The sequence below is a fragment of the Diabrotica undecimpunctata genome, chromosome 3 (genome assembly GCF_040954645.1).
Source record: "Diabrotica undecimpunctata isolate CICGRU chromosome 3, icDiaUnde3, whole genome shotgun sequence".
NCBI classification, from domain to species: Eukaryota; Metazoa; Arthropoda; class Insecta; order Coleoptera; family Chrysomelidae; genus Diabrotica; species Diabrotica undecimpunctata.
In genome coordinates, this window is record NC_092805.1 from 121,517,297 (window position 1) to 121,544,478 (window position 27,182).

A 27,182-nucleotide genomic window follows, 5' to 3' on the forward strand; every position below is an offset into this window, starting at 1 on the left:
AAATTTTAAACTATTTATATAAAAACATGACCTTTATTAATACTATTTAAATGTATGGAACCTTAATTTCACTGAAAGTATTACAGTAATAATAAAATAAATAATAAAATTGTACGTACGATGCGTCCAGTTACCTCAATTAACAGGGGTAACTTGAGCAGCCAGCCTAAAATCTCAAAGAGCTGGTAGGAATCATTGTGGGCTATCTGGACTTGAATGCATATCTTTACCCTTTTCAAAGAAACCTCAAACAATAATTTAAATTGGGCCAATTTGAAACCAGACTCAATGTAAGGGTATCGTCTCGTATAGCAGATAAGTTTTATGAACAAATTACACATAATTTGCAGCTAACAACTTGAATTTTAATGCCATTACATTAAAAGGTTTATAAACTTACACTTAGAGAGTTTATTAAAACTGAACAAATCAACACTAATATCTTAATATATTCCTAAACAAAATTCTTCATGAAACAGAAACTGCAAAGTGACAAATAAGATTAGTGAAGAAGCGTTTATAATCTCATATAATGTCCCACAAATGCTGCAATTCTTTCACATGAAAAAACCCTCTTTTAGAAATAATTTTTGTTTCTTGAATTGTACCAATAAGGTCATCCAATCGTATTTTCCAATATCTGTTTTATCTGGCCACTTCCAAGACTTCAAAGATTTCTGCGACGATGAAATTTCAACCTGGTCATCTGTAAACCTTAAGATTTTTTCTGGAAAATACTCTTTTTTATATTTAAAGATTACATATTTACCAACTTTTTTGGTAATTTGATTAAGGCCTAGTTGCTGAAAATTTCCACAGGTCTGCTCATCAATATTATTACAGAAAATTTAAAATTTCTTCTCGCTATCTAAATATCTTTCATTTTCTTCTACAATATCTTGCAAATCAACATCATTCCTATTGTTTCCTTTTCTTGGGTTTTAAAAAGCTTAGTGTAGACCTACTTCGTTTAACTTTCGGTATTGCCTTTCTTTTCATATTTTTTTTTTTCAATTTTTTCATTCTTTCTTTCACCTATTGTTCTTTTTTAATTAGGTAATCTTTGCAGGTGATAATTTCAGTTAGTGACCAGTTTTTTTCGTTTCTTCCCTAAATTATGTCGTCTTGTATATTTTTTCATCATTTCTAACAACAATTCCTCAAATGATTTACGTGTTTGTAAAGAAGGTCCTTATGCTTTTTGTACCAATTGCACCAATGACCTTCGTTTTACTAGGGTTATGGCAAAATGAAGTCTTGTCGCAATTAAATATCTGTTCTGGTTTCCCCTTAAGGTTTAGTTCTTCCACAGTTTTTGTTAATACTTCAAAACAATTATAGATGACCCAAGGGTTCACCTGATCGCATCTAACATATTCAATACTCGTAGGTTTCTTTATTGACAGATGGTGTCTAGTTTTAAATGATCTAAACCAGTCAGCGCCTGGTCTCTGGTCTTTAAATCTACTCTTGATATTAGTATGTCTTATATACAATTGTACTAAGTCTAATACTTCCTCTCTGGATAGGCCAAACCCATTTTTGTCCATAATTTTTATGCAATCTGCAATTTCTTTTTCCTCATCATCATCATCATTTTGGCTTTACAACCCTGTGTGGGTCCTAGCCTCCCCAAGATTTTTTTTCCAGTCGTCCCTATCTTTTTCCTCAAGAGACGACAAATATGACTGAACTCCTCCACCACTGTTACCTTCTTTTGAAGTCAGTCCAGTCCCACGCGTTCCTTTGACTCAATGCTTCAGTGTAGATCGTGAAATATTGTAAAATAATGATGCACCCCGTGTTGTCTTGATGCTATTTCTTATATCCTCAATTGCCCTATCAAGGTCTTCCGTGGTATATGAGGAGCCAGCACCTTTCTGAGTTTTCTTATGTACGTTCGTACCATTTTCTGAAACAAAAACAATCTAATATAACCTAGGCTTTGAAAAAGTAAAGGATGGAAAACAATTTTAGGTCCTGAGGTCCTGAGGGGTAACTAAATCAGGTCCTGGCCCAGTTACCCCGAAAGAGCAAAAGTTCTCGGAGTAACTGGACCACCCATTCTAACCTCAAAACTAATAAAATAATCATGCAAAACTAATTTATACGTTGTTAATAGAATATTAATCAACACTTTTACACTAAAAACACTTACCTTGATAATAAAAACAATAATGTAAATCACAAGCACGCCACGTTGATTTAAATTGGACTTCTCACAGGAACGAAAAGTACTATGAAGGTTAGAATTAATGTTCTGGATAGAAGGCACATTCTTGCAGTACAGCCAACAGCAAAAAACTTACATACATTTACAGTGTAAGAATGAAAAAGGTATGTCCCAGACACCCCCTGGGTCCAGTTACCCCCATCAGCCTATATTCATTAATAAAATTATTTAGAATATTTAGAGGGTATACATTAAATGTCAAGATAACGATACTAGAGGAGACTTATTGGAATATAACTATGGTCTGCTTTGCATCTTTTAATTTAGTATGTGGCTCTTCGAATATTTAGTGATGGACTGTCGAACAGTGTCAATTACTAAATCGCTAATAATTTCCAGTTCCAGAATTGTATGTCATAACCTCAAACAAGTATTTGTAAAGAAACATTACAACAGCTAATTCAAGAATACGAAAATTCTTAGATAATTGGATAATAATTGAAGGGTATCGGGAGAAAATCATGGACGTCATCAAGAAATAATTTTAAGAAAGACGAATTTTAAAGTTAAAAGACTATTTACGACAAAAAAAATGTGTTGGTAGGTATTAAAGATAAACATAATAATAGAAAAAATAATTGATAATATAAACCAATGTAAACAAAGAATAAAAGTCAAATTGTTTTTAAAAAAAATAAAAAATTAGTGGCGTATTGTCCACTTTTTAACGAAAAAAACAATGGATGTCACCAAGTACAGGCGTTTAGTCACAGCATTATTCCTGCTTTGTTTTTGTTTTTTTTTGTTCCCTGCTTTTCTTCTAAAACAGAATAAAATATTTTAGTTAAAACATTGGTCTTAGCAATAAAAGATTTCAGCTTTTACTTGATTTTCTGCTTCTATTAGTTGTGTTATATCTTCTTACAGGCTTCAGTACTGAAGGGCCTGGTGCTTTTTTGCAACATATTTGGGATAAGTGTAAAAATACGACTCAGAACTAGATAGTACATGTGTGTTAAATGTGTATATAGAGAGCTGCCTGCGGTAATATATGTGTACCCCGGAGGTAAAGGACACTATGTCCATTTTTATCGAAATTTAGATTATTGCACTTTTGAATATAACTTTTCTGGCTCTACACATAGGTAAACCATACTATGATCAGAGACAATTTTACGGCAAGTTACCGACTTTTTAATAAACACTAAGTCCACTTCCAGTCAGAGGCAAACAACACCATGTGGACTTGGTTACCTCTACTATATGTGTGCACCGTCATTTACCATCCGGACATAGTGTTATGTACCCTTGTACACTTCCCGTCATATAAAAATGGTACACTTTTTTCCCAATGTAAACCAGTGTTCAGACCAGAGATATATAAGAGAGCCTCTCTTACATATCTCTGGTTCAGACTGGAGACAATGGTTGGTGAAACAATTCATTGTTGCCATCACAGATAACGGAATTGCACTAAATCTAAATAAAAAAATAACGTTTAAAAATGTGTTTAGATAAATATTATTTTTATTATTAACAACAAAAAACGGTATCTAATAAATTTAATAACCAAAGAGACGGTTGAGTTAATATCCAAAATGTTTGAAGAATTTGTTAATAATGGAGATATGACAAAATACTATTATTTCAGCAGTTTCGAATTATAATACATATATTTAAATTCCACACTTCCACTATAAAATTTATTCATTTTGTATTAATTTCAAATTTAATTTTTAATTTTTCCAGTGTGTTTTATTTATTCTAGTATGCCACAACTCAATACAGTTTTGTGCTACACTTTACGATAAACGAATGACAGCTCTCGATTTGAAATTAAACCTAATAATTTAAAGTCATGTCTAAATTTTTTATTCTTTAACATTATTTTTGAATTAAAATATGTCATAAATTATAATAAAACACGATTCAAGTCCTTCTTTTAGCTGGTTTGATGTAATATATTCGTTATAAGAAAGAAGTGGACGAAAATAATAATTTGTTTGGAGATGAAAATTCGGATATTGATAAAATCTATGAGCCTCTAAGTGGTGAAAGCTCAGAATCGGACGACAATGATATGAGACGTATAAGTAAACCAGCGAAAACAAAGGTAAAAGAGAAAGCTATTATTACTCCTACGGTTAGTGGGGCAATAAAAAAAATCTTCTTTAGGACGATTTATCCCTAAGCAGTGATGCAGGCAATTTCAATGAACATAATGAAGTTATTTTAGAAGAGAAAAGTGTTAAAAAAAAGGTACAAAATATAACTAAGTGCAAACAAAAAGGTAAAAAACGTGTAGTAAATGAACAAAATTGGGCCTGTAATGTTCGCAAACGAAAAATAGCTGGTGGGAAAGAGTATCTCAGTAAAAGAGGTAAAGACATGCCTGCAAAAATGTTAAAGCCTCCTTGCATGTGTCGCATGAAATGCTGTGAAAGATTGCCAGAATACAAATGACAAAAAATTTTCAACTCATACTGGACTGAGACAAACGTTTCAGATCTTAAAAAGCAATTTATCTTCTCATGTATCGACATCCAACCTACTCTTCGATCAAGAAAAAAAGATCTAAATTCTACCAAATCTAAAAATAATAGGTACACTACACTACCATTTTACAGTGAACAATCAGCTATTGAAGGTGTGCAAGGTTATGTTTTTAAACACACTTTGTATATCTAATTTAGTAGTAGTAAATATGTTGAAAAAAATTGAGCCAGGAGGTTTAATAAAACCTGATCAAAAAGGTAGATACACGCCAACCAATAAAACTCCTACCGAATCCATAAATAGTATACATCAACATATTAAATCATTCCCAAAGTACGAGAGTCATTATTCCTGATAAAGGAGTAAGAGAGATTATCTGGGCACAGAACTTAAAATAGAAAAGATGTATCAACTGTACATTGATGAATGCAATAAAAGACATGTAGATCCAAAGCTCAGAGCAAAAAAGTGGTTGTACGCAGTTATTTTTAATAAAGACTTCAAGTTGTGGTTTCGGGTAAACCGCCCGAAAGAGACATTTGCGATACATGCAGTACATTCACCGCTCAATTAAAAAATAATCTTACTGCAGATGAACTAACCAGTGTACAGGCTGATCATGATGCTCACCTAATTGAATCTAAGACTCGGTATAACTTAAAACAATTGGACTTTATAATAGCTAAAGAGTCACCAAAACACAAAGGGTGATTTGCAAAAATGTTTGCCTTCACCACTAACAAACAATTGTATTAGTTTCTACAAAAGGAAGCTTTGGACATTAAATTTTACATTACATGATGCCAGTGATTCTTTTGTACAATATATATTGTGGGACGAATCGAAAGGGGCCCGAGGTGCAAATGAAATTGCCTCGTCAATTTTGAAATGGGCTGACAATACAATTCCAAGTAGTCAAGTAAAGGACATCACTCTTTGGACCGATAACTGCTATGGACAAAATAAAAATATAAGTATTATAATGTGCTATTTTTGGATACTGCAAATAAAGACGATCAGTTAAAAGTTTTTACTGAAAGGGCACACACATATGGAAGCAGACACTGTTCATGCTTTAATCGAAAGAAAAAGAAAGAAACTCTCTAATTTGGCCATTTTAACACCATGGGACTGGCAACAACTAGTTAGGCAAATATCAGGTAAATACACAGTGCACAATAAATGGAACTTGCAGATTTCAAAAACTTCAAAACGCTGTTCGATAAGAAATTGTCATCTAATCCTCCTTTTGTAAGTAGAAAAAAAAATGTTAATAAAGACCCTGTTCTACTGTCAACATGTGTTTTCCTACAAGTCCAACAAGAACACATTGAAAAGTTCTTTTATAAGACCGATTTCAATAATCAAAATATGTATGAAGTGGACTTCATGAGGTATCGAAGACAACAAGTAACGTTTCCAACCCAATTAAATCAAGTCTCAGTAATCCCATATCACTTACCAATCACAAAACAAAAGTACAATGACTTGATTGCACTACTGCCTTTTGTTTCGTCAGTTTGTCATGCGTTTTATCAAAATTTAACTAATAGCGATGTAGTCACAAACGATTACCCACAAGAAGATGAAGATGATATGGAGCATCTTTAACAATTTTGAAACTTGTCGTCTATAATTTTACTTAATTATTATAACATTATAATATTTACCTCTAATAAAATAATAGTATAGGCTATAATGTGTTTGTATTGTTTATTTCGTAAAGACCTTAACATGCAATGCCACATTATTTAAAAAAGTTGTTAGAGGTAAACAACACTATGTCCAACTACACATTTTTAAAAAAATTTTAAATAATGAACGGTAAACCTCAGGTATATAACACTTCATGGAATGAAAAACGATTATACATACCACAATAATAATATATTAATCTTGGTTAAATATAAGAAACATTTGAGTATTTACTGATTACAAATTTAAAAAATTTTAAAACTGCTCTCCTGAAAAAGTATGAAAATGGACATAGTGTCCTTTACCTCCGAGGTACCGATATATCAATCGTTGTAATATTAGGCAGTGAAATGTTTTTTACATAGTTCAAAGTTATCGCTTCGAATGTCGCATCTGTTCGTGCTTTTATTTTGTCTGCCTTTTTCCTATCACAAAAGAATTGGGCCTTACGTAGATGAAGCTCCCGATCAATTTAGAAAGTTCATCATTATTGAAATCGTAGGCTTCCACGGCCAGAGTCAGAATTATAGTTTATTCGTCTTCCGGGTTTGGACCGTGTCATTTGTGAGTGACCCAAAAGTGGGTTCATCTCGACGTTTCGCTACAATTGTATGTAGCTTCTTCAGGAGAACAAAAAAGAAAAAGAAAAACAAGAGACAGGAAGATGGGTAGTTAGCAACGGTAACTCAGTTACTCAACGCAACCAGAGGCGAATACTAACTACCAAGATGGGCATTTGGTCACAGTAACTCAACTACTCAACGCAGCCAGAGGTGAAAACCAAATGCCAGGACAGCTGTATGAAGAAGCTACATACAATTGTAGCGAAACGTCGAGATGAACCCACTTTTGGGTCACTCACAAATGACACGGTCCAAACCCGGAAGACGAATAAACTATAATTCATCATTATTCTCTGCAGCTTTAGAATTGTCTCGATATGTCTGGTAAACAACTTTAATTTCCGGATATTTCTCTTGAAACAGCAAAAACATTTTCCGTATATTTATAGTTTTAGATAGATAGGTATTAGATTGATTGTAACGTAGACTGTAACAATTTTGTCGTGCTTTAAAAGATTCAATATGTGAACGAACAGTTTCTAGAATATCTTGCTTTAATTTTCTATAATTTTTTCCACCTCTTCTATCTTTAGGTGCAAAACTTGTCCTCTTTAACGATTTCTATAAATGTTCAAGTTTACTTGCAGGAATCCCAGGTACCGCCAAACAAAAAACTTTTTGTGATATTTTGTGTTATTGAATTATCATTTTTATCCCTAGTAGGCTTTATTCGTACTCTGTACATATAACTTGAGTCGTGAAACTTTACCTCATTCTTATTTTTTGCCCTTGATCGCCGTTTCTGTACATTTCTTAGGGTTATTAAAGAGCATAGGTATGAATTTTGCTCGTCATGCGATAATAATAAGTTGAACAGTTCTTAACAGTTAAAATAAGTTCTTAATAAGAACATTTTACAAATTGATATCAGTCTGTTAAGATGGTGTTAGCGTTTGTGAAAAGCCAAAAAGGCAACAACTTGTTACTTTATAATGGATTTCTCCATAAAAAAGAGCGAGTGATTGGTGAAAAGACAATTTGGAAGTGTGCTACTTATAATAAGTGCAAATGTACAGGAAGAGTGCATACCGTTGTGGATGAAATTACAAAATCCACAGAACATAATCACAAACAAAAAACTTTTTGTGATATTTTGTGTTATTGAATTATCATTTTTATCCCTAGTAGGCTTTATTCGTACTCTGTACATATAACTTGAGTCGTGAAACTTTACCTCATTCTTATTTTTTGCCCTTGATCGCCGTTTCTGTACATTTCTTAGGGTTATTAAAGAGCATAGGTATGAATTTTGCTCGTCATGCGATAATAATAAGTTGAACAGTTCTTAACAGTTAAAATAAGTTCTTAATAAGAACATTTTACAAATTGATATCAGTCTGTTAAGATGGTGTTAGCGTTTGTGAAAAGCCAAAAAGGCAACAACTTGTTACTTTATAATGGATTTCTCCATAAAAAAGAGCGAGTGATTGGTGAAAAGACAATTTGGAAGTGTGCTACTTATAATAAGTGCAAATGTACAGGAAGAGTGCATACCGTTGTGGATGAAATTACAAAATCCACAGAACATAATCACGTTGCAGATACGGCAAAGATTGAAGCAAAAGAAGCTTGTAACCGGATGAAAGAAGTTGCACAACAACTGGAACACTCCACCCAAGGTGTAGTAAGTGAAATTTCTCAAGGACTTTCCTTAGCTGCTACGGCACAACTTCCATCAGTGTCGTCGTTAAAAAAAACTGTGCAAAGAGTTCGGAACGAGCTAGGAGGTACGCCCGCAAATCCGAGAAATTTAGAAGAACTTGTGCTTCCTGAAGAATATAAAACAACTACAGGCGGTGAGCTATTTCTATTATTTGATAGCGGGCCAGAAGAAGAACGTATTTTGTTATTTTCAACACAAAGAAATTTAAGATTTATGGAACAATGCGATCATTGGTATGCCGATGGAACATTTAACTCAGCACCACCATTGTTTTCTCAAATATACACAATTCATGGAGTGCGATACAGTAATGTAATCCCGACTTTATTTGCACTTCTAACGAACAAAACACAAGAGACTTATACACGTGTTTTCAGCAACTAAAGGTGTTGAATCCGGCCTTGCGCCCTCTAACAATAATGATGGACTTTGAAAGAGCGGCAATGAATGCTGCACAAACTGAGTTCCCAAATGTGAGAATCCGTGGATGTTTTTTTCATTTCTCGCAGTGTATGTGGCGCCATATTCAAAGTGTCGGATTGCAACGTAGATATATCGAGAATCCTGTCTTCGCCCTTCACCTAAGACAATTGACAGCTCTTGCGTTTGTTCCAGACAACCATGTAGTCAGAGTGTACGAGGAGTTGCTCAATAGCGATTTTTATACACAAAATGAAGAACTACTAGTGCCGCTGATTAATTACTTTGAAGACACTTGGATAGGGAGATTAGCTAGAAGAGGAAATCGAAGACAACCCCTTTTTCCAGCAAATGTATGGAATTGTTACGATTTGGCAGACCAAGATATACCTCGAACTAATAATGCTGTCGAAGGATGGCACAACAGCTTTTCTTCTCTTCTCAATAGTGCACATCCGAATATTTGGAAATTTATTAATTCTCTAAAAAAAGAATATGATTTAAATGTTTTGAAAATAGAGCAGTACATTTCGGGCAATGTACCTCCACGCAAAAGAAAATATCAAGATACAGCAAACAGGATAAGGGCTATTGTTGCCGATTATGCTGACAGGCCAACTTTAGAATATTTGAGAGGCATTGCTCACAATTTTCAGTTGCAAATATAAAAAAAATACAAAAAAAATTAATATCAAAAATAAAACAAAAAAAAATAAAATGACAAAAAAATTCCAAAAAAAGCAAAAAATTAAAAAAAATAAAAAAAAACTTGTAAACACGCCAGCTTCTGCTGCCAGTCCTAAGCCTGGATAAAGTGTGAAGGCAAGTTTTTTTCATATAAATATTTTTCACTTTTTACTTTTACCGTAACCGATTTTAGGTTAGGTAGAATCATTTTCTGTAATTATATATAGGGGATAAACGGGGGTAATTGCTATTGTCAATTAAAATAAACTATTTATAGTATTTCATTAATAATATGCGTCCTTTTTTCCACGCGTCCTTTTTTCCACGCGTCCTTTTTTCGCGCGTCCTTTTTTCCGTGTCCTTTTTTATGCGTCCTTTTTTCCGCGTCCTTTTGTCGGTATACCCACATAGTGCTATGTGCATTAAAATCTCCAACTAAGATAAATGGTTCAGGAAGTTGGTTAGTTAGATTTGTAATTTCGAGAGCTGTTAGGGTATAATAGGGAGGAATATATACGTTGCAAATTACGATTTTATTTGGACACCAAGCAGTAACGGCAACGGCTTCTAGAGTTGTTGTTAAGTGGAATTCTTGGTGGAATATATCTGTAGAAATAAATATGGAGCTCCCACCACTAGCTCGTGCGTGTGATGTTCGTATAAAGTGGTAGCCGACGTAATTTTTAAGGTATGGATTATGGTTTTTAGAGAAATTGGTTTCTTGCAAACAAATGAAATCGGGTGAAGTATCAGCAACGAGCAGTTGGAGATTTTCTAGATGGGGGTAAAACCCATCACAATTCCACTGGATTAAATTGAATGAGAAGAATATTAGAAGGGGGGATTTTTCAGTGCTGCGACCTTTGGGATCGATCGGAAAGGCACTCATCTTCAGGTAGATCGCTTAATGAAATTGGGTCTGATAAACTTGTGGCTTCAGTGGATTCTAGTTGTAGTTGTTTTTTCATCTTTTTACTTAGACGGGTAAATCGGTTTTTTAAGGATCTATCTTAAAGATTTGGATATATAGTATGCAGGTTTAAAAGTAGACTTTTTACATCATCCGTGAGCTTTTTCGCTTCCGAATAAGGATCAGAATGTCCAAAACTATTTTCAAGGAAGAAAAAGAAATTGTCTATGGGTATTTTAAAGGTTTGTGGGTTCTTTTTGTATGCTTCTTGGATTGTTCTCTTGGTGGTTTCGGTTAATACTAATTCTGTTGGAGTATCAGGTTTATGCTTTTTTTTCTTAGCTTTAAGACCTTTTTTTGGGGGAAGCTGATAGAGGAGGAAGCATATCTAACAATGGTTGAGCTTCTTTCTCAGGAATTTCAGGGCTTGATAGTTCACTAGGAGTTTCTATTTCAGAGTGTCTTCGTTTTTGAGATATTTGTGTTATGTCAATTTGGTCCGATTGTGTTTCAGTGTTGGATTGACACTGCTCATGTAGTCAAAAGCAATTGCGTTTTTAGTTGAAATTATAATTTAGCTTCTATGTGTTATGGTAAAGTTTTAGCTTTGTATTCATTTTAAAATAAAAATAGATTGCCAGTTCTAAGGCAATCCTGTTTAAATTTTTTCTTTTGTGATTTTAATCAGTTGAAACAAAAAAAAACCTCAACTAGTAATGAGTAAATTATACATACATTTATTTGTAGTTGAAGGTACACTTATGTTCACTGTTTTTGCACTATGTTTTAGTAAGCACGACAAAATATAAAACGATGTTACTCGTTCGACACCTCGTAGTGGAATCCGAGATAGTAATTTAAAAGGCTTAAAATCTCTGAACATTCATAGTTTTCTAACGAATTGAAGGAATGGTGCGGTAGTATTTGTTAAAATCTACAAGACGACGTATTTAACCAAATTTCACCCATTTAGTGAAAATATCCAGGGTTTTCTCCCAACCCTCTTTAATTGAGGTTAAGGTTACACCAGAAAAATTGAAGAAATATGTAAGGCATGCAGAAAATATTATAAATGGATACTGGGAAACAGTCATTGATTTAAATGAATCAGATTCTGAATTCAGGAATATTATTGACAAAATATTACTGCTATGGATGCTGTATATGTATTAAAACGGTTCTTTTCAGAAGCACAATTTCTTTGAATAAGTGATTGTTATACAATTATGGAACATTAAAATTTATTGTCTTCAAAATACTTGGGCAATCTGTCCAATTGTGTAATACTTTATATAAAAAACACTGCTGCACAATCTCTCCTTAATTCCAAAGACTTTCCAATCTATACGACTATACAAATCAAAGAACAGAACTTTTTATAAATACAATAAACAGTATTGATTTGGTTTTATTCCACATTGCAAAAGTGCTAGAAACAATAATATTTTCATATTTGGCTATTTACGATGTCATGCAATGATTCACGACATTCTTAAAACACTATATTTCTTAAAATACTATATGACCTCAAAATTAATGACACACTGAAAGAAGGGCACTGATTTTGAGGTATCATCCAAATCGATAGAAAGAATATTTGATGAAATCGATGAAATTGTGCAAGGCATATACCACGGAGTAAAAATAAAATATTTTATAATATAGTTTAGTACAAATGTAACAGAAGTTAATTAATTTCAGTTGGTTGTGGTATATAAAAAACTTACTCATAGGCATAGCAATTCCATAACTTTTTGAATCTAACCAATCTCCAACTTGTTTTAATTCACATTTTGTTGCAGTATGGTATTCTATGGTTGTGGATTCCATTAAAAAAGCATATAATTCATTTTTTGTATTTAGTACTCTTTGAACGCCATCTAAATTATCGGTTTCTAGAACACTTGGTCTTGCCGATTTCATATTCAAGTACATCCTTTGGTATAGTGAATTGTTTGATTCCTAAAAATATATCTTTTTTTTATTCAAAATTAGAAAATTTATAATTAACTTTACTGAAGTATTTTAAATTAAAATATTAACGGTTGAAAACTTGCAAGGAAAATGTCTACCAATGTTTCTCTACATAGAAAGTTTATTGTAATGTTCTATGAGAGCTCCCGGCTTAGTTCACAGTAGTTTTACCAACTCCTTCAAATAATATTGTTGTTGTAAATAATTGTACAAATGTTTCTTTAGTGCGTTTTCATATCCAGTTGTTTATTATATTTGAAGACCTGAAATGCTAATCGATCTAAGTGCCATATTTACCAATTTCATTCAATTCCTGCAAAATGATCTATGTCCTGACGCCAATGCTCTGTTGAAAGATCTAAGTGCCTAACCTCCTCCAAACGGTTTAAATAAATTCCAACGGAATGCGCTGTGCACAAGTCCCAGAGCAATGGAAGTGCTAGTTGATCTATGTGCCAGATGTCAACCAACCATTTTGTTGATGTACATCAGTGCGTTTCTCCACGGTTAGTAATTGTTTACATGTTTAAAAGATGTCTATTTCTACAAATATTAATACTAGTAGAGCCTTTTGTGATGAATCTGAAATTGGTACGAACTTCAGGAAGAAACAGAAAACCTCCAATTTAAGTGGTAAATCCTATGTTACCCTAAACAAAAAGAAAGAAATCCCAGCAAAGCCACTGCCATGTGAAGAGGTTAGTATAATATTTATTTACAAAATTTTGTAATTAAGTCATTCTGCTGCTTATGTATACGTGTGATTGTTGATGACAAGTTTATTTATCTTAACAGTTTCCTATTAGAATCTAATGAATAGGTTTTGGTTACCGGTATCACTATTCGATCCACATTTTACATATTACCATACAAAACATATACCCTAACTCATTTCCTTTTTTTTTCAGGTAATTTGCAAGTGTAAAAACAGATGCAATCAAGTTTCATTTGAAATGAAGAGGAAACTGTTCACCCTACCACTAACTTGGATTGGATGACCAAGGTTCTTATTTGATGGGTTTGATAGACGTTCTTCCTATTACCAGACGACGACACGGGACCAGAAAGCAGCCGAACGCAAAGCACTCTAAGTTACAGGGTACCTGATGGGACCTAAGTTACAGGGATACTTTAAGATTCCTTAAAGTATGTAAAAAAACTTTTTTAAATATTTTTGGAGTTTCACCTCAAAAAATCTCACTTATTGTGAAGAAGAAGAAAAGTGGTGACGTGGTTTTTAAAGATAATCGTGGTGACCCCACTACATTTAAATTTACGGAGCATGACGAGAAACAGACTAAAAACCACATTAATTCTTTGCCCCGAGAAGAGGGTCACTACGGCCGTTTAAAGACCCAAAACGAGTACTTAAGCTCCGAATTGAACATGACTAAGATAGGCTTTTGGCTGCTTTTAAACAGAAATATCCAGATAGTGTTGTAAGTGCCAAATTCTATCGAAAAGCTTTTTAAAAGACTTCCCAAATTTATCGTTCAAAAGACCAAGGGTAGATACTTGTAAAACGTGCGACTATCTTCATATTCAGACCAAAAACAGAGATGTCGCTGCAGCAAATAAAGCCAAGACCGAGCTAGAACTACATCATAGAAAAAGTAAAAAAACCTTAAGTACATTAAAAAAAGATGCATCTGACAGCACAATGACTAATAGTGGAGTGTGTTGTGTGGTGATTGACCTTCAAAAGGTATTTCCTTTTCCGAAACTTACACATAGCGACATGTATTATTTAAGACAATTATCTCGCTACATTTTTAATACTCATATTACCGATACCAATAACGGTAATATGAGTGTATGGCTTGAGGGCCAATCAGGGAGAGGAGGGAGTCAGATGGCTTCCTGTATATTGCAAGCCTTAAATACAGGTATGTTGCCGTCTTACAAGAAAAAACTTGTTGTATGGAGTGACAACTGCGGTGGTTAATTCAAAACCGTATGTTGGGTTTCTTGTATATTTACATAGTATCTTTGGGCCTATGTGAGTCTGTAGAGCATAAGTTCTTGGTACCTGGCCACCGCTTTTCTGCAGCAGACCGGGACTTCGCAGTTATAGAAAAGAGATCTAAGGTAACAAAAATGTAAACTGTTAAAGATGTGGAAAACGTAATTAGATCAGCCAGACCATCAAGACTATTCCGAGTGCTAAGAATGGATAGATTTTTTAACTTTGACGAAACATCTCCAATATGTATCAACACTAAAGATTTAATGATATTCAAAGTGTCGTATTTCAAGATTGGTAAAAACGAACCTGGCTGCGTACTTACCAAGAAAAACTTTAGCGATCTGTATGGGTTTGACAAAAAATGCTACGTCCTCGAGAAATATATTTCTATTGAATACATAGCTTCCATGGAGCTTACTACTCTACCAACAAAGGTTCCACTAGCAGAAAACAAAAAAAAAGGAAGCATGTTAGGTTTCATTGATGAAGAAAACAGAGATTTCTACTATGAAATACTCTGTGATGGCACTTAGATCTTTAGAAAGTAAAACATACCAATGGACTTAGATCTCTTAGAAGTGAAACCTATCAATGGACTTAAATCTGTCTGAAAAAGTATATGGTTAACATGCGTTTTCTCTGGTGCGTTTGTAAAACTGTACAAAAATTATAAAACCATCTACTTACGTTAACTTGTTTGATTAAAACCACTTTTTGTAAATAAAATTGTATTCTGTTGAAAACTGTACAGTTTTTTTACTTTTCCATACAATTTTACTTTTGGCACTTGGATCTATTAGCTTTTTAGGTCTTCATTTGGTAACTCTTCTACTATTTTTGGTATAGCTTCCGCAATACAGGGTATGTTGAGATTGTTGGAACCTTCGAATTATTTAAAATTTTTTTGTTTTAGTTTATCCCCACAACTAGACGTCATATGACCAAATGGGTTTAAGGAGACCCTTAAGCTAGCGGGAACACAGGAGCTGAATCCAATTTAACTTATCTTTAAAATCCATATTTTTTTAAAGATTTTTTACTAATTTATTACCACCCTAATAATTTTTCACCCCTAAACTATACTTTAAGGGAGCAATTCTGCTGCCTTAAAGTTCAAGCTAACAGAATTAAAAATAAAAGCTTTTCTGCATATGGCATATTGTTTCACCCATTTTTCACTAAGTTATTACCAACCCAATAATTTTTCGTCCTCAAACCTACCCCTAATGCAAGTAGAATTCAAAAAAGATTATTTTTGAAATACCACAGTGTTCTGCTAGGTTTTTACGAATTTATTACCACCTTAGCAATTTTTCACCCCTCGACTACCCCTTGTGGGAATTTAACAATTCTGTTAGGTTAAAATTACGCTCTAATTTTGGGAGCGTAAAGTCGTACTTTTTCGTCAGGTATCAAAAGTCATCGATCGGATTAGCCAAGCGGGCTGAGCGGCTGGCTTCTCCTTCGCTTCAATGCGAGAGATGTCAGTTCAATCCCCGGCTCGGTGTACAGAAAACAAAAAGGCTAACGCAGCAGTCTAAAATGAATCTGCGGCTTAGTCTAGAATATGCTGGTATCTGATCGGCCTATGGTGGAGCAGTACGGCAAGAGATAAGGGCTTGCGGCTAGGTGATACTCCTCCATAGATCCCTACCGGAAGGGCGTCGAACGCCTAAATACCGGGTATATATATATATATATATATATATATATATATATATATATATATATATATATATATATATATATATATATAAAATGCACGATTTCGCATTTCAGGAGTTGAAAATTAACTCTAGACGTGATCGTGCCTAGATGAATGTGACACTCATTTTATATCATTAAAAATTACTCAAAAAATATTGTACTCAGCATAAAAAAATACATCGAAATAGTATTTTTGGTTATTTTTTTGTTAAAATCGAAGCTTAGAGGCATCTTGAACGGATTTTTTGAGACTTCTAATTTTACTCTATACGCTTAATCGATTCCCGTTAACTTTTTTTTTTTGGGTTTTTCTATGCGCTTCCGAATTTAACAGTGAAAATTTTCAATTATTATTATTTTATATAATTTCGCAGTGTGAACACCACAGCTTCTAGGTAATCGCACAGGTCTTCTTGTCATCCTCATTGTGGACACAGCGCAGCCACAACAGTCTTCATTCTTGGACGCATCCGTGTTTTAGTATTTGAAAGGTTGATGGAATCTAATAAAGGAGATAGTATTTTTGGAATGTGAGTGTGTGGTTGGATGCATTTGCTGTCGGAGACTCTATGGGATTGATTAGATTTATTACCATATTACTTGGGTTTGATGATATTCTTACAAAGCATGAAAGTAGAAGTTGCTGCCTTTTTAGCTAGAGGGGTGGCTCTGAAGAGTCAATACAAAATCTTTTAGCGAGGCTTGATTTGAAACACCAACACATAGTCGTAGGGATGTATTTTAAATCGTGATTAGAGACTTTAGTGAGTAGCTACTAGATGCCATATAAAGAATACTGCTACAGTCTAGCTTAGAGCGGATTAACGCTCTATATATTTTAAGCAGAGATTTTTTACCAGCTCCCCAAGAGAGATATTTAAGTAAATTGATTCTTTGGACACAGTTTCCTTTAAGCTCCTGAATATGCTGTCTCCAGATAAGCTTTTTATCAAAGGTGACACCAAGAAGTGTTATGAATTTAGAAGCTGAAAACACAAATCCAGCACGAGTAGACCAGGTTTCTATTTTGTTTATTGTATTGTATTTTAAAGTGCTAGTATTAGCTGTGACTGCCTTGGCAGAATAATATAATATCATCAGCATATATCGAGTACCTGACTGGTGGTTCTATATATGAGGAAAAGTCATTTATGCTAAGTAAAAATAAGGTAGTGCTTAAAACAGAGCCCTGAGGTATACCGATATCCAAAGCATGTGGTTTTGATATTTTACCATTTGTTTAAAATTTTTAAAAATAAATAAATGTTACCAGTTAAATTATACTCTGTTAATTTTCTGAGAACTAGAGGTCTTTGTACAGTGTCAAAGGCACTTTGAATATCTAATATTACTGTTCTGACTTCGCTTCTATTCGAAAATGCGTTAACAATGTCAGTGTGTAGTGTGAGCATCGTACTTCGATTTGACCTGAAGTGTGTTTGGAATGGGCCAAGAATATTATTTATTTCTAGATACCATAGCAAGCGTTTATTGGCCATCTTTTCTAACAGTTTACATAGTGAACAAGTGAGAAAAATTGGTCTATATGATATTAGAAGATTTGGAGATTAGTCATTCTTTCTGATAGAAATTATAGTTGCTTGCCGCCATAACGTTGGGAACTGTTTTTGAGACCATCTTATTATATAACTTTAGTAGTCTGAGGTGTGTATCTGCATGAAGATTTTTAAGAATATTGATGGGATATCATCTGAACCGGCTGCTGAGTTTCTGGGGTATTAAAAGGAAGATAATTAGAACTAGTGTTAGGGAACGCGTTTGGAGCTGGATATGTTGGTATCTGAGTTATTGGGAAGATTTGAAATATTTGATTTATCTGAAAAGTGGGAGGCAAAGATATCTGTAATATGTTGATTATCGGTAATTGTTTGATCCTGAAGGTAGATGGCGGTAATTTTGCTGGATGTATTATGACCTTTCATACGTCTTATCCTTTATCACATTCGTGCGGGTGTAGTGTCTTTTGTGATTGAATTAGCGTACTGCTTCTATGAGGCTTTCTTACTTACTTACTTGCTTACTTTTAAAATACACTTTTTTGCACTGTTTAACTGCTATTTTGCACGATTCATTCCAGTAGGGAACATGTTTCCTGGAAGGATCAATCGTGAATTTACCAACACATTCCTCAGCAGATTCAATTAAACAGGTATTTAATAGACTAAAATCTATATCTATTTCATTGTCAAAAAGCAATTCATCGGGTTTTCCCTTAACAGTGGTTCTGAAAAATTCCCAGTTTGCTTGAGCGATTTTACATTTTGTTATAATTCTTGAAGAAATTTTTGAATTGTCGAACGTGTGAATAGGGAAATGATTACTATCATAAAGGCTGTTTAATGTGTACCATAAAAGTAAAGAAAATATCCTTATTTAATCAATATATTTCATTAATTAAAGGAATTTTTCATTGTTATCATAAGTAGTATCATACATACAATAAATAATACTAAACTAAATAAACCTATCAATAAACTCTACTTTATAGAACAAACCTTTATCCATACATTTGAAACACCTTATTAGGCATTTGCTAATAAGAACTATATTGCCTAGATGTAAAGAACGTGTCCGAAAAAAGAGATGGTACTAATGTTCTAACCAAAAAAATTTAAGTAAATTAAACATAAATAACTTACCCTGAAAAACTGTTCTGTAGCTCCGCCTTCTAAAAATCCATATTTTATTTTACTTTGCTTTCCAAGATCCTCAACACTTTTTATGGGAGAATCCAAATTTGCTTTAGTTAAAAAGGCAGTTAAGTTGGCAATGTAAGAATTGGTAATAATTAGTGCAAAGAACCACCACATTGCTAGGGCTAATCTTGTAGATATTCCTCTGAAATATTTAGAAGAATAAATTAACTTTTGTTTCTTGTGTAGGCCAAGCTACATAGTTTATTCTGATACAACTTCAATATATTGTAGCCGGACCTGTAGCGACAATTCATTCGCGAGACACACCAATCTACTGCTCTGAGTCATCGCTTTTCACACCGGTATGGAAATCCCTAGAAAAATAGACTGCTAAAATTAAAACAACAATATAAAAATCAGAATTCTCAAGACCATAGTCGAAAGCATGGCAACTTTTGGGCTGAAATCTGAGAAATGATATAATGTTAAAAAAAATACTGCCAATGAAAATGAGATTTAGGAGACATTGCTGTAGGCTAACACTTCACGATAAAATAAGAAAGGACGAGAAAGGGGAATGGGTATTGACACAATAATAATTGACACCATTGAAGTCAAAAGTTGGAGATGGTACAGGCATGTACGCCTTATGAATGGAGACAGTTGGCCAACGACAGAATTGGGTGGAGACCAGTGCAGAGAAAAAGAAGGGGATGCCCGAAATATAAATGGCAAGAGGACATCAGACAAGCTATGACCAAAAAGAATCTACAGGATGTGAGAAACGACTATGATGTTGTAGATATAATCGAATAAATATATACGTATGTTTGAATTAAACAACACATAAAAAAAATATTAAAAAAAACATTTATAAAAGATATATATTATATATTCTAACAAGACCCTTTCGGGCTACATCACAGAACGTTTTTTGACTAACAAGTCCATCATCAGTGCAGTTACCACGTATACATGAGTGAAGCCACTAAATATGTGGGTAAAATCCCTTTAAATGATGAAATTTGATAATTATTACATCTTTGGTGATAAATTCATATGATGTTGAAGTTATAAACAGATTTATTGCATGGCAACGCAAGACTTCCAATTAGGGTTGCTGACCTTAAGACGTAGTCTTTCTATGGGCTTTAGGTCTCCTAGAGCCCATAGATTTTTTCTAAGGGTTTTTATCTCTGCTGTTTTGGCAATCTTTTTGTTCTCTCTATGTCATGTCGTGTTTCTGCCGCTTATGCCATTATTGGTCTGATGACTGTTTTGTAAATCCTGCCTTTCAATTCTTTCCCGATATTTTTATTTCTCCATATTGTTTAATTCAGGCAACCTGCGGCTCTGTTTGCTCTATTCACTTGATCTTCCACTTCTGTTTCGAGTTTGCCGGAACTAGATAGTGTGATGCCTATATATTTACATCTTAAGAGATTTGATCTTATAACCATGCTTTTTGACTTTTATGGAAAAATTAGCATTTTTTGGCCGTTATATTAAATTACTGCAGCATATGCTATTAATTATTTTCACTTTGAGAGATTAGTATTGCGTCGTCTATATAATACATTATTTTAAAATGTTTTTTCCTATTTAATATCCTTTTCTAGTTCTTCCTGTTTTTAGTATTTCATCTATAATCAGGTAAACAATAGAGGAGACAGAGAATCTCCCTGTCTTATCCCATTACCAGCTTCAATTGGTTCAGTTTAGTTGTTCAACTTTTATTGTGTTGTTCTAGTAGATATTTTCGATAATTTTGATTGTTCCTAGAGGTGTTTCTCTAGGTGTTTCTGCTACAGTATCTCGGACATGTGATGTGGGGCTGCGACTCATAATGCAGGGAAAGATAGATGGCAGAAGAAGCATCGGAAGAAGACGAATTTCATGGCTTAAGAACCTGAGAGAATGGTTTGGATGCAGCTCAAAACAACTATTTCGAGCTACTGCCCCAAAAATTAAAATAGCTATGATGATTGCCAAACTCCTTAGCGGAGATGGCACCTGAAGAAGAAGAAGAGGTGTTTCCCCTGAGTACAATAAGTGGATAACGTCCTTTAATGTGACTCTGTCAAATGCCCTCTTAAGGTCCACGAAACATAAAAATATGCCGGTTTGTTGTATTCCAATGATTTATTTTGCACTTGCTTGATTAAAAATATAGCGTCGGTGCTAACAGACAACAAACGCCTTCACAATGAAAGAGATAATGGAAGCAGGAAAGGCACTAAAAACAGGGAAGACACACGGAACTTACAAAATTGCTCCGGAAATAATAAAAACCATTATTGGGGAAAACGCTGAATGAGTGAAAAACATTATGGATGACCTCCTTAAAAGACAGAAATTCCCCACGGTATGAAAAGAGGCAAACCTTATCTTCATTCCAAAACCTGGGTAAGCATTGGAAGAACCGGGTGCATTTAGGCCAATATGCTTGCTAAATACACTAGGAAAGCTATGTCAAGGCTCGAAAAAGAAATAGAAAACAAGAGAGGTCTGTTGGACGGCCAGTATGAGTTCAGAAATGGCAGACCTACCATAGATGCCATAGACAGGTTAGTAAGGGAGAAAGAAGCATGCTGGGGTGGGTGGCTGGTGGCACTCTTCCTGGACACCAAGAACGCATTTAACAACGCGAGCTGGTGGAAAATCAATAGGCTATATTAGAAGCAATGGAAATATTTCAATACCTGCACAACCTTGTGAGACATTATTTCAGACGAAAACATTAATATAACTAAAGATGACACAATGAAGATATTGTACTCTATAATGGCATAGTGGAGATAAACCTAGGAGAGGGAACACAGGCAATTGCTTACGCAGTTGACCTGGTCGCACTAGTGGAGCACTTTGAGAATGGGCCCATAATAGATAGGGCAAACAGCCCTCTAAATAGTTAGGATGTAGTTAGAGGAGAGAGAACTGAAGTTAGCCAGACAGAAGGAGGCCATGATCTTCAAAAATCCGAGCGAGAGAGAACACATAATATACGCTGCGGAAAAAGCCGATTAAAGAACAGCAGTGCTAACAAAGATTAAGTCAAATATAGGAGGTTCGGGGACAGGTATAGGGAGAATTCTCATGGAAGTGGTCCATGAAGGCGTATTTCGAAAAATTAATATTAGTTTTAACTAACCAATTGTTTATGCTCAGTACGTTCCACGACTGTTTTGGTTGTGTCTCCAAAATCTCCGAATGGTAAGGTTATTATCTAATGGCATTATCTAAAACTATAACTGATGGTTCACTCAGACTACGTAACATTTTCTCCTCAAGCCATTTAACAAATATATCTGCATTCATGTTTTCATGGTAATCAGCAGATTTTGTTTTGAAGAAAAAAATCAAATCTGCGTTTCCTATAAAGCCTTTTTTTTCTCTTGCACGAAGAATGATGTGTCTTTTGCCTTTGCTATTTGTGTATTTTATTGATTAGATTATATCTAATTCCTCCCTTTGCAAATATCTATGTCTCATCTAAGTATACGAATGTTTTCAGATTGAAGTCTAGTATATTCTATCAAACATTTAATTCTTTTGTGAATCACACTACACCTTTCGCATAAAAGTAACCTATTATTTTCTTTTTTAAATTTAAATCCTAAATTTTGATCAAATAAAAGGCATATATCGAGCACAGTTTAATTTAATCTTGCCCAAGTACTTTCGATCACTAGATCATCTTCAGGGGCATATGAAATAAGCCAAGAAACGTTTTTTATAACTAAAGAAATTAATTGACTTCGATAAAAACTCGTTTATGGTTGATAAAGAGTTTTTATGTGATTAGTCTCTTTATCAACCATAAACTTCGAGTTTTTATCGAAGTCAATCAATTTCTTTAGTTATAAAAAAACGTTTCTTGGCTTATTTCAGATGCCCCTGAAGATGATCTAGTGATCGAAAGTACTTGGGCAAGATTAAATTAAACTGTGCTCGATATATGCCTTTTATTTGATCAAAGTTCATTTATTCGAGCATTCAACCTTATATTTATTTAAATCCTAAATCCCTCAACACTTTCCAAAGGCTAGTCCTTTTAATTTCAGAAACTTGCCTTTCTCTTATTTTGGCCAGTAAATATCTAAACTGACATGGTGATTGTTTTCACACATTCGATACAAATTATTGCGATTTTCAAATTTTTCTTCATTAAGTAAGTCAATGCTCCTAGAATGTTTACGAGTTGTGTTTTTGTCTTCGTGATACTCAGTCACAGTAAGATCTTCTTGAGAATCTCTGACAGTCATTACAGTTTTTAGCTTACTTTCACTTATCCCGAGTGGGTCACAAACACGTTGATTTATACATAATAATGACTTTAAAGGTCCACCATTGTCTCTTTCCATGATAAAGTATTTATGCACATTTGCAATTAATTCACGTTTGAAATACGCGTTTGAATTACAATATATACTGAGTTTAGATCAATATGACAGAAACTTTCTAATTGTGCTTGAGAGGTAAAATATAACATAAGCTCTTACAAAGATTCTAAACACATTAAGCAAATGAGTCTAATGATCATTAGGAGCGCCGATTGTAATTTAATTATGTTTGATAAAAAGTTTAGAAATGGTTGGAAAACCATTCATAAACAAATTAAAATGTTTCCCACAATTATTTTATTTTTAATACAAGTATTTTCAGTTGAAAATAAAAAGTTAAATATATTTACCAAAACCCTAACTTTAACCCGTAATCGCAGTTTACTCCGAAGTATTTTTTAACAAAAATTAATAGTGATATTTTAGTAATTTGTATATCTACTTTGAATATAAATTATCCTTAGCACGGTAGTATTTGTTTCAGAAAAAAATTATTAAACAAGTAGGTGAAAGAAATTTACGTTAAATATCATTATGCAAGATACTGTTTATTAAAAAAAAATGTAACAAAATATGCAAAACTATAAACAATGGGTTAATGACACATATATTTACTTTATACCTAAAATTTAGCAAAGTGTTATGGAGAACATTATGGAGAATACCAGTGCAGTTTACCTTGCCTTTTACTACAATGAAAGATTTTCTGCGAATTCCATTAATCGTTTAGAGGTGTAAGTTGGTTGAATGTACTGTACTTCTTTACACAGTTCCTTACGGGACACGGCTTCTGGATAGGGTTCCTTAAGGATAGGGAAGCAAGAATACGGCAACTGCGTTGACTGCGGGGTTAACGACTGTGTGTTCAATTTTAAAAGGTTGACGAACGAGAGGGCGCAGGTATAAGAAAGGGTGGGAGACGTTAAGGCGAATTACTTAATGGAAGTGGAGGGAAGAGAAGAAAATTAACACAAAGAAATCCTAGGCCATAACTAGAATAATAAAAAGAAAAGAGATCCTAGAAAGGGAACGTCTGCAGTCATAAACGCTAAACGGAAAAACAGAAGAGAAGGAAGCCGCACAAGCGTGTTAGAATGGCATAAAAAACGCACAACGATAGGTCGCGCGTGTATGTCTGAGGGTGGTTTTAGTTGGTAGGCAGGACATCATGGACGTACCCGAGGGTAGACTTCCATTAGGGGAAATGTGCTCGAGTGTATCCTTTTACTCTGAATGCAACACGCGTCTTTAGAAGATCTTACACTCTTAACAAAAAAATATCTGGATATCCCCATAGACTTGATTTTTTTCATACTTAAATTTAGTGCATATTCTTCATAAGTTGTCTCCAGACATTCTAATAGATAATGTAAGACGTTTTCGTGAGTTGCTAAATAGTAAGTTGTATATTTTAGGTTGTTACACCCTAGATTGTTTATCCTAAGTGGATTGTCCTGTAGTGCTTGTTTGTCCTCGACGCATCAAGGAATTTGGATATCGGTTAAAATACTTGGGAATTCCAAGGTTGGCCAAATCCAAATTTCTAATTGATTCGATGCAGGGAAATTCCACTTTCGCTACGTAAAACAAAGGATTTGTTTTACATAAAAGCAGGTGGGTTTTCTCTCATCGGTCAGTCGAGCTTGCCTCTTCTACTGTAGACCTAGTCGGTGCTATTATTGTTCCAACTAAGTTATTGTTTTATTTCTGATTTTCTGTATACCTTTTTATTTTAGCATTATTGTATATTCAGACCTTTTCAGGTTAGAATAATATATTGATCTATATTTGTTTTGATTGTTTATTTTTCTTGTATTTTGTGTCTAAGTTGTTCTTCCGTAAGTTAAGAACACTTAGAAATATTTATCTTGCTTTTTCTATTTTATATTTTGATTTGTACTTTGTCTAAGTAGTTCTTTCCGGTAAGTCAAAGAACTCTTAGAAATATTTCTCTGAATATTTGACTTGTTATTTTAATTGTGCGTTTAAGCCGTTCTTTTCCGGTAAGTCAAAAGAACACTTAGAAATATTTTCATAATCATTGTTGCATTATTATTTCCGATATTTTATCTAAGATATTTTCTTCCTTAAGTTAAGAAAATACTTGATACATTTGTCTCTTTCATTTTCTATTTTATGCTAAGTTGTTTCTTCCGTAAGTCAAGAAACACTTAGCAATATTTCCACATCTTTTCTGTATTTGGTTTTTCGTATTTGTAAGTCGTTTCTTCCGTAAGTCAAGAAACACTTATAAGTATTTGTATTCTTATTTTTCCATATTTGATTCTCTTGTTTGTTTTCACTCTAAGTTGTTTCTTCCGTAAGTCAAGAAACACTTAGAAATATTTCCATACCTTGTTTCATATTTACATATTTCATTTATCTGTATTTCTGTCCTAAGTTGTTTCTTCCGTAAGACAAGAAACACTTAGGAATATTTCTGCACTTTTCTATTCTTTTATCTTGTGTATTTTACTTTTCATTCTAAGTTGTTTCTTCCGTAAGTCAAGAAACACTTAGAAACATTTTCTTTGCATTGTACTTTTATACCATTTTATTTTTCTTGTTTACTAAGTTATTCCTTCCGTAAGTCAAGGAATACTTAGACTATTTTACCTGTTCTGTTTTCTATTTTTGATCTGTTATTTTGTAACTGCTCCTTGGAACTGTTACCTATAACAGATACTTGTCACGGTAACCGTTATTCTATACCAGTAGAAGTATTAAACCATTTTATCAGTGACAAGCAAAGATGGTCAACACCCGGTCTAATTCCGAGGACAGGAAGAAGTCCGCAGAGCCGGCGATGGGTCCTACAGGCCCAAATGCCCCCTCTCGGCAACATGTTCATAGATTTTTTGGATACAGTTTAAATATGACAGGTGGTAAAATGCATTTCAATCAGATCTTCTTTCTTATATAAACTCTTTATGGGATTTCATGTTCAAATCTGCTGAAACCATTTTAAATCCATTATAAAGTCAGCGAGTATTTTTCTATCTTTATGGTCACTGTTCATATCATAACTTTCATCAGTACCTAGTTCTATCGTTTTACTATGGCTAACTCTGATAGGCGTAGTAAAACGATAACATTTTATCAGCTAATTTCTTCAAATGTCTAACTTAATAATGGTTTAAAAATGCAACGTAAACTGTGGTAAAATGGCATATCATGTTTTTAATATAAATATGCCGTTATCTTAAAAATCGAATCTCAAAACTTCGACAATCTCTTCAGAATTATTTTAAATTTAAATCTTGTCGATAATTGGAGTTAATGGGAGAATTTTGTTTAAAAAATATTGTTATATGAAATAAAAATTTTGTATATATTTCTTACTTGGGTAATATATCACATCCCTGGTTCATAATGGTACCCAGTGTTGCCCAATGACAATTTCGTAAGCTCCATATATTTTCGGCCATAGTTGGTTCTTGATCACAAGGATGCGGATTTTCCCAATCTCCTGGAGTCATCCTTGCTATAAAGAAGAGTATGATAGATACTACGAGGTATAATGTTGCTGAATAAATCCACACTGACGTATCAAACGGATCCAAAAATGCAAATGGTTTGGCATCACTTTTCTGGGGGGACTTGTGTAGAATGCTGATTCCTAAAAAGCAAAAAATCTTAAAAAATCTCAAATCAAATCAAATGCCTCAAAAATCACAATTTTTAATGTTCCATAATCTCTAGATTATTGTGCTGAAGCTAGATTCTTGTGGCATCTTAATTTGTATTTTGAGAACAATTTCCGAAATCAATATATATATATATATATATATATATATATATATATATATATATATATATTGTTATGATGTGTTGTTTGTTTGAATGATGAGCAATGAGTATTTTTAAT

General features: G+C 33.7%; 1 protein-coding gene across 1 annotated transcript in view; it reads right to left on the reverse strand.

Moving 5' to 3' along the window:
- LOC140437333 (glutamate receptor ionotropic, kainate 2-like) overlaps positions 1-27,182 on the reverse strand; it is an 83,451-nt gene that overhangs the window by 8,381 nt on the left and 47,888 nt on the right. Inside the window, exons 11-13 of the mRNA XM_072526807.1 lie at positions 26,657-26,933; positions 18,975-19,173; positions 12,395-12,629 (exon numbers count right to left, since the gene is read on the reverse strand). Coding sequence (XP_072382908.1) covers positions 12,395-12,629; positions 18,975-19,173; positions 26,657-26,933 — 711 coding nt within the window. The remainder of the gene's footprint in view (positions 1-12,394; positions 12,630-18,974; positions 19,174-26,656; positions 26,934-27,182) is intronic.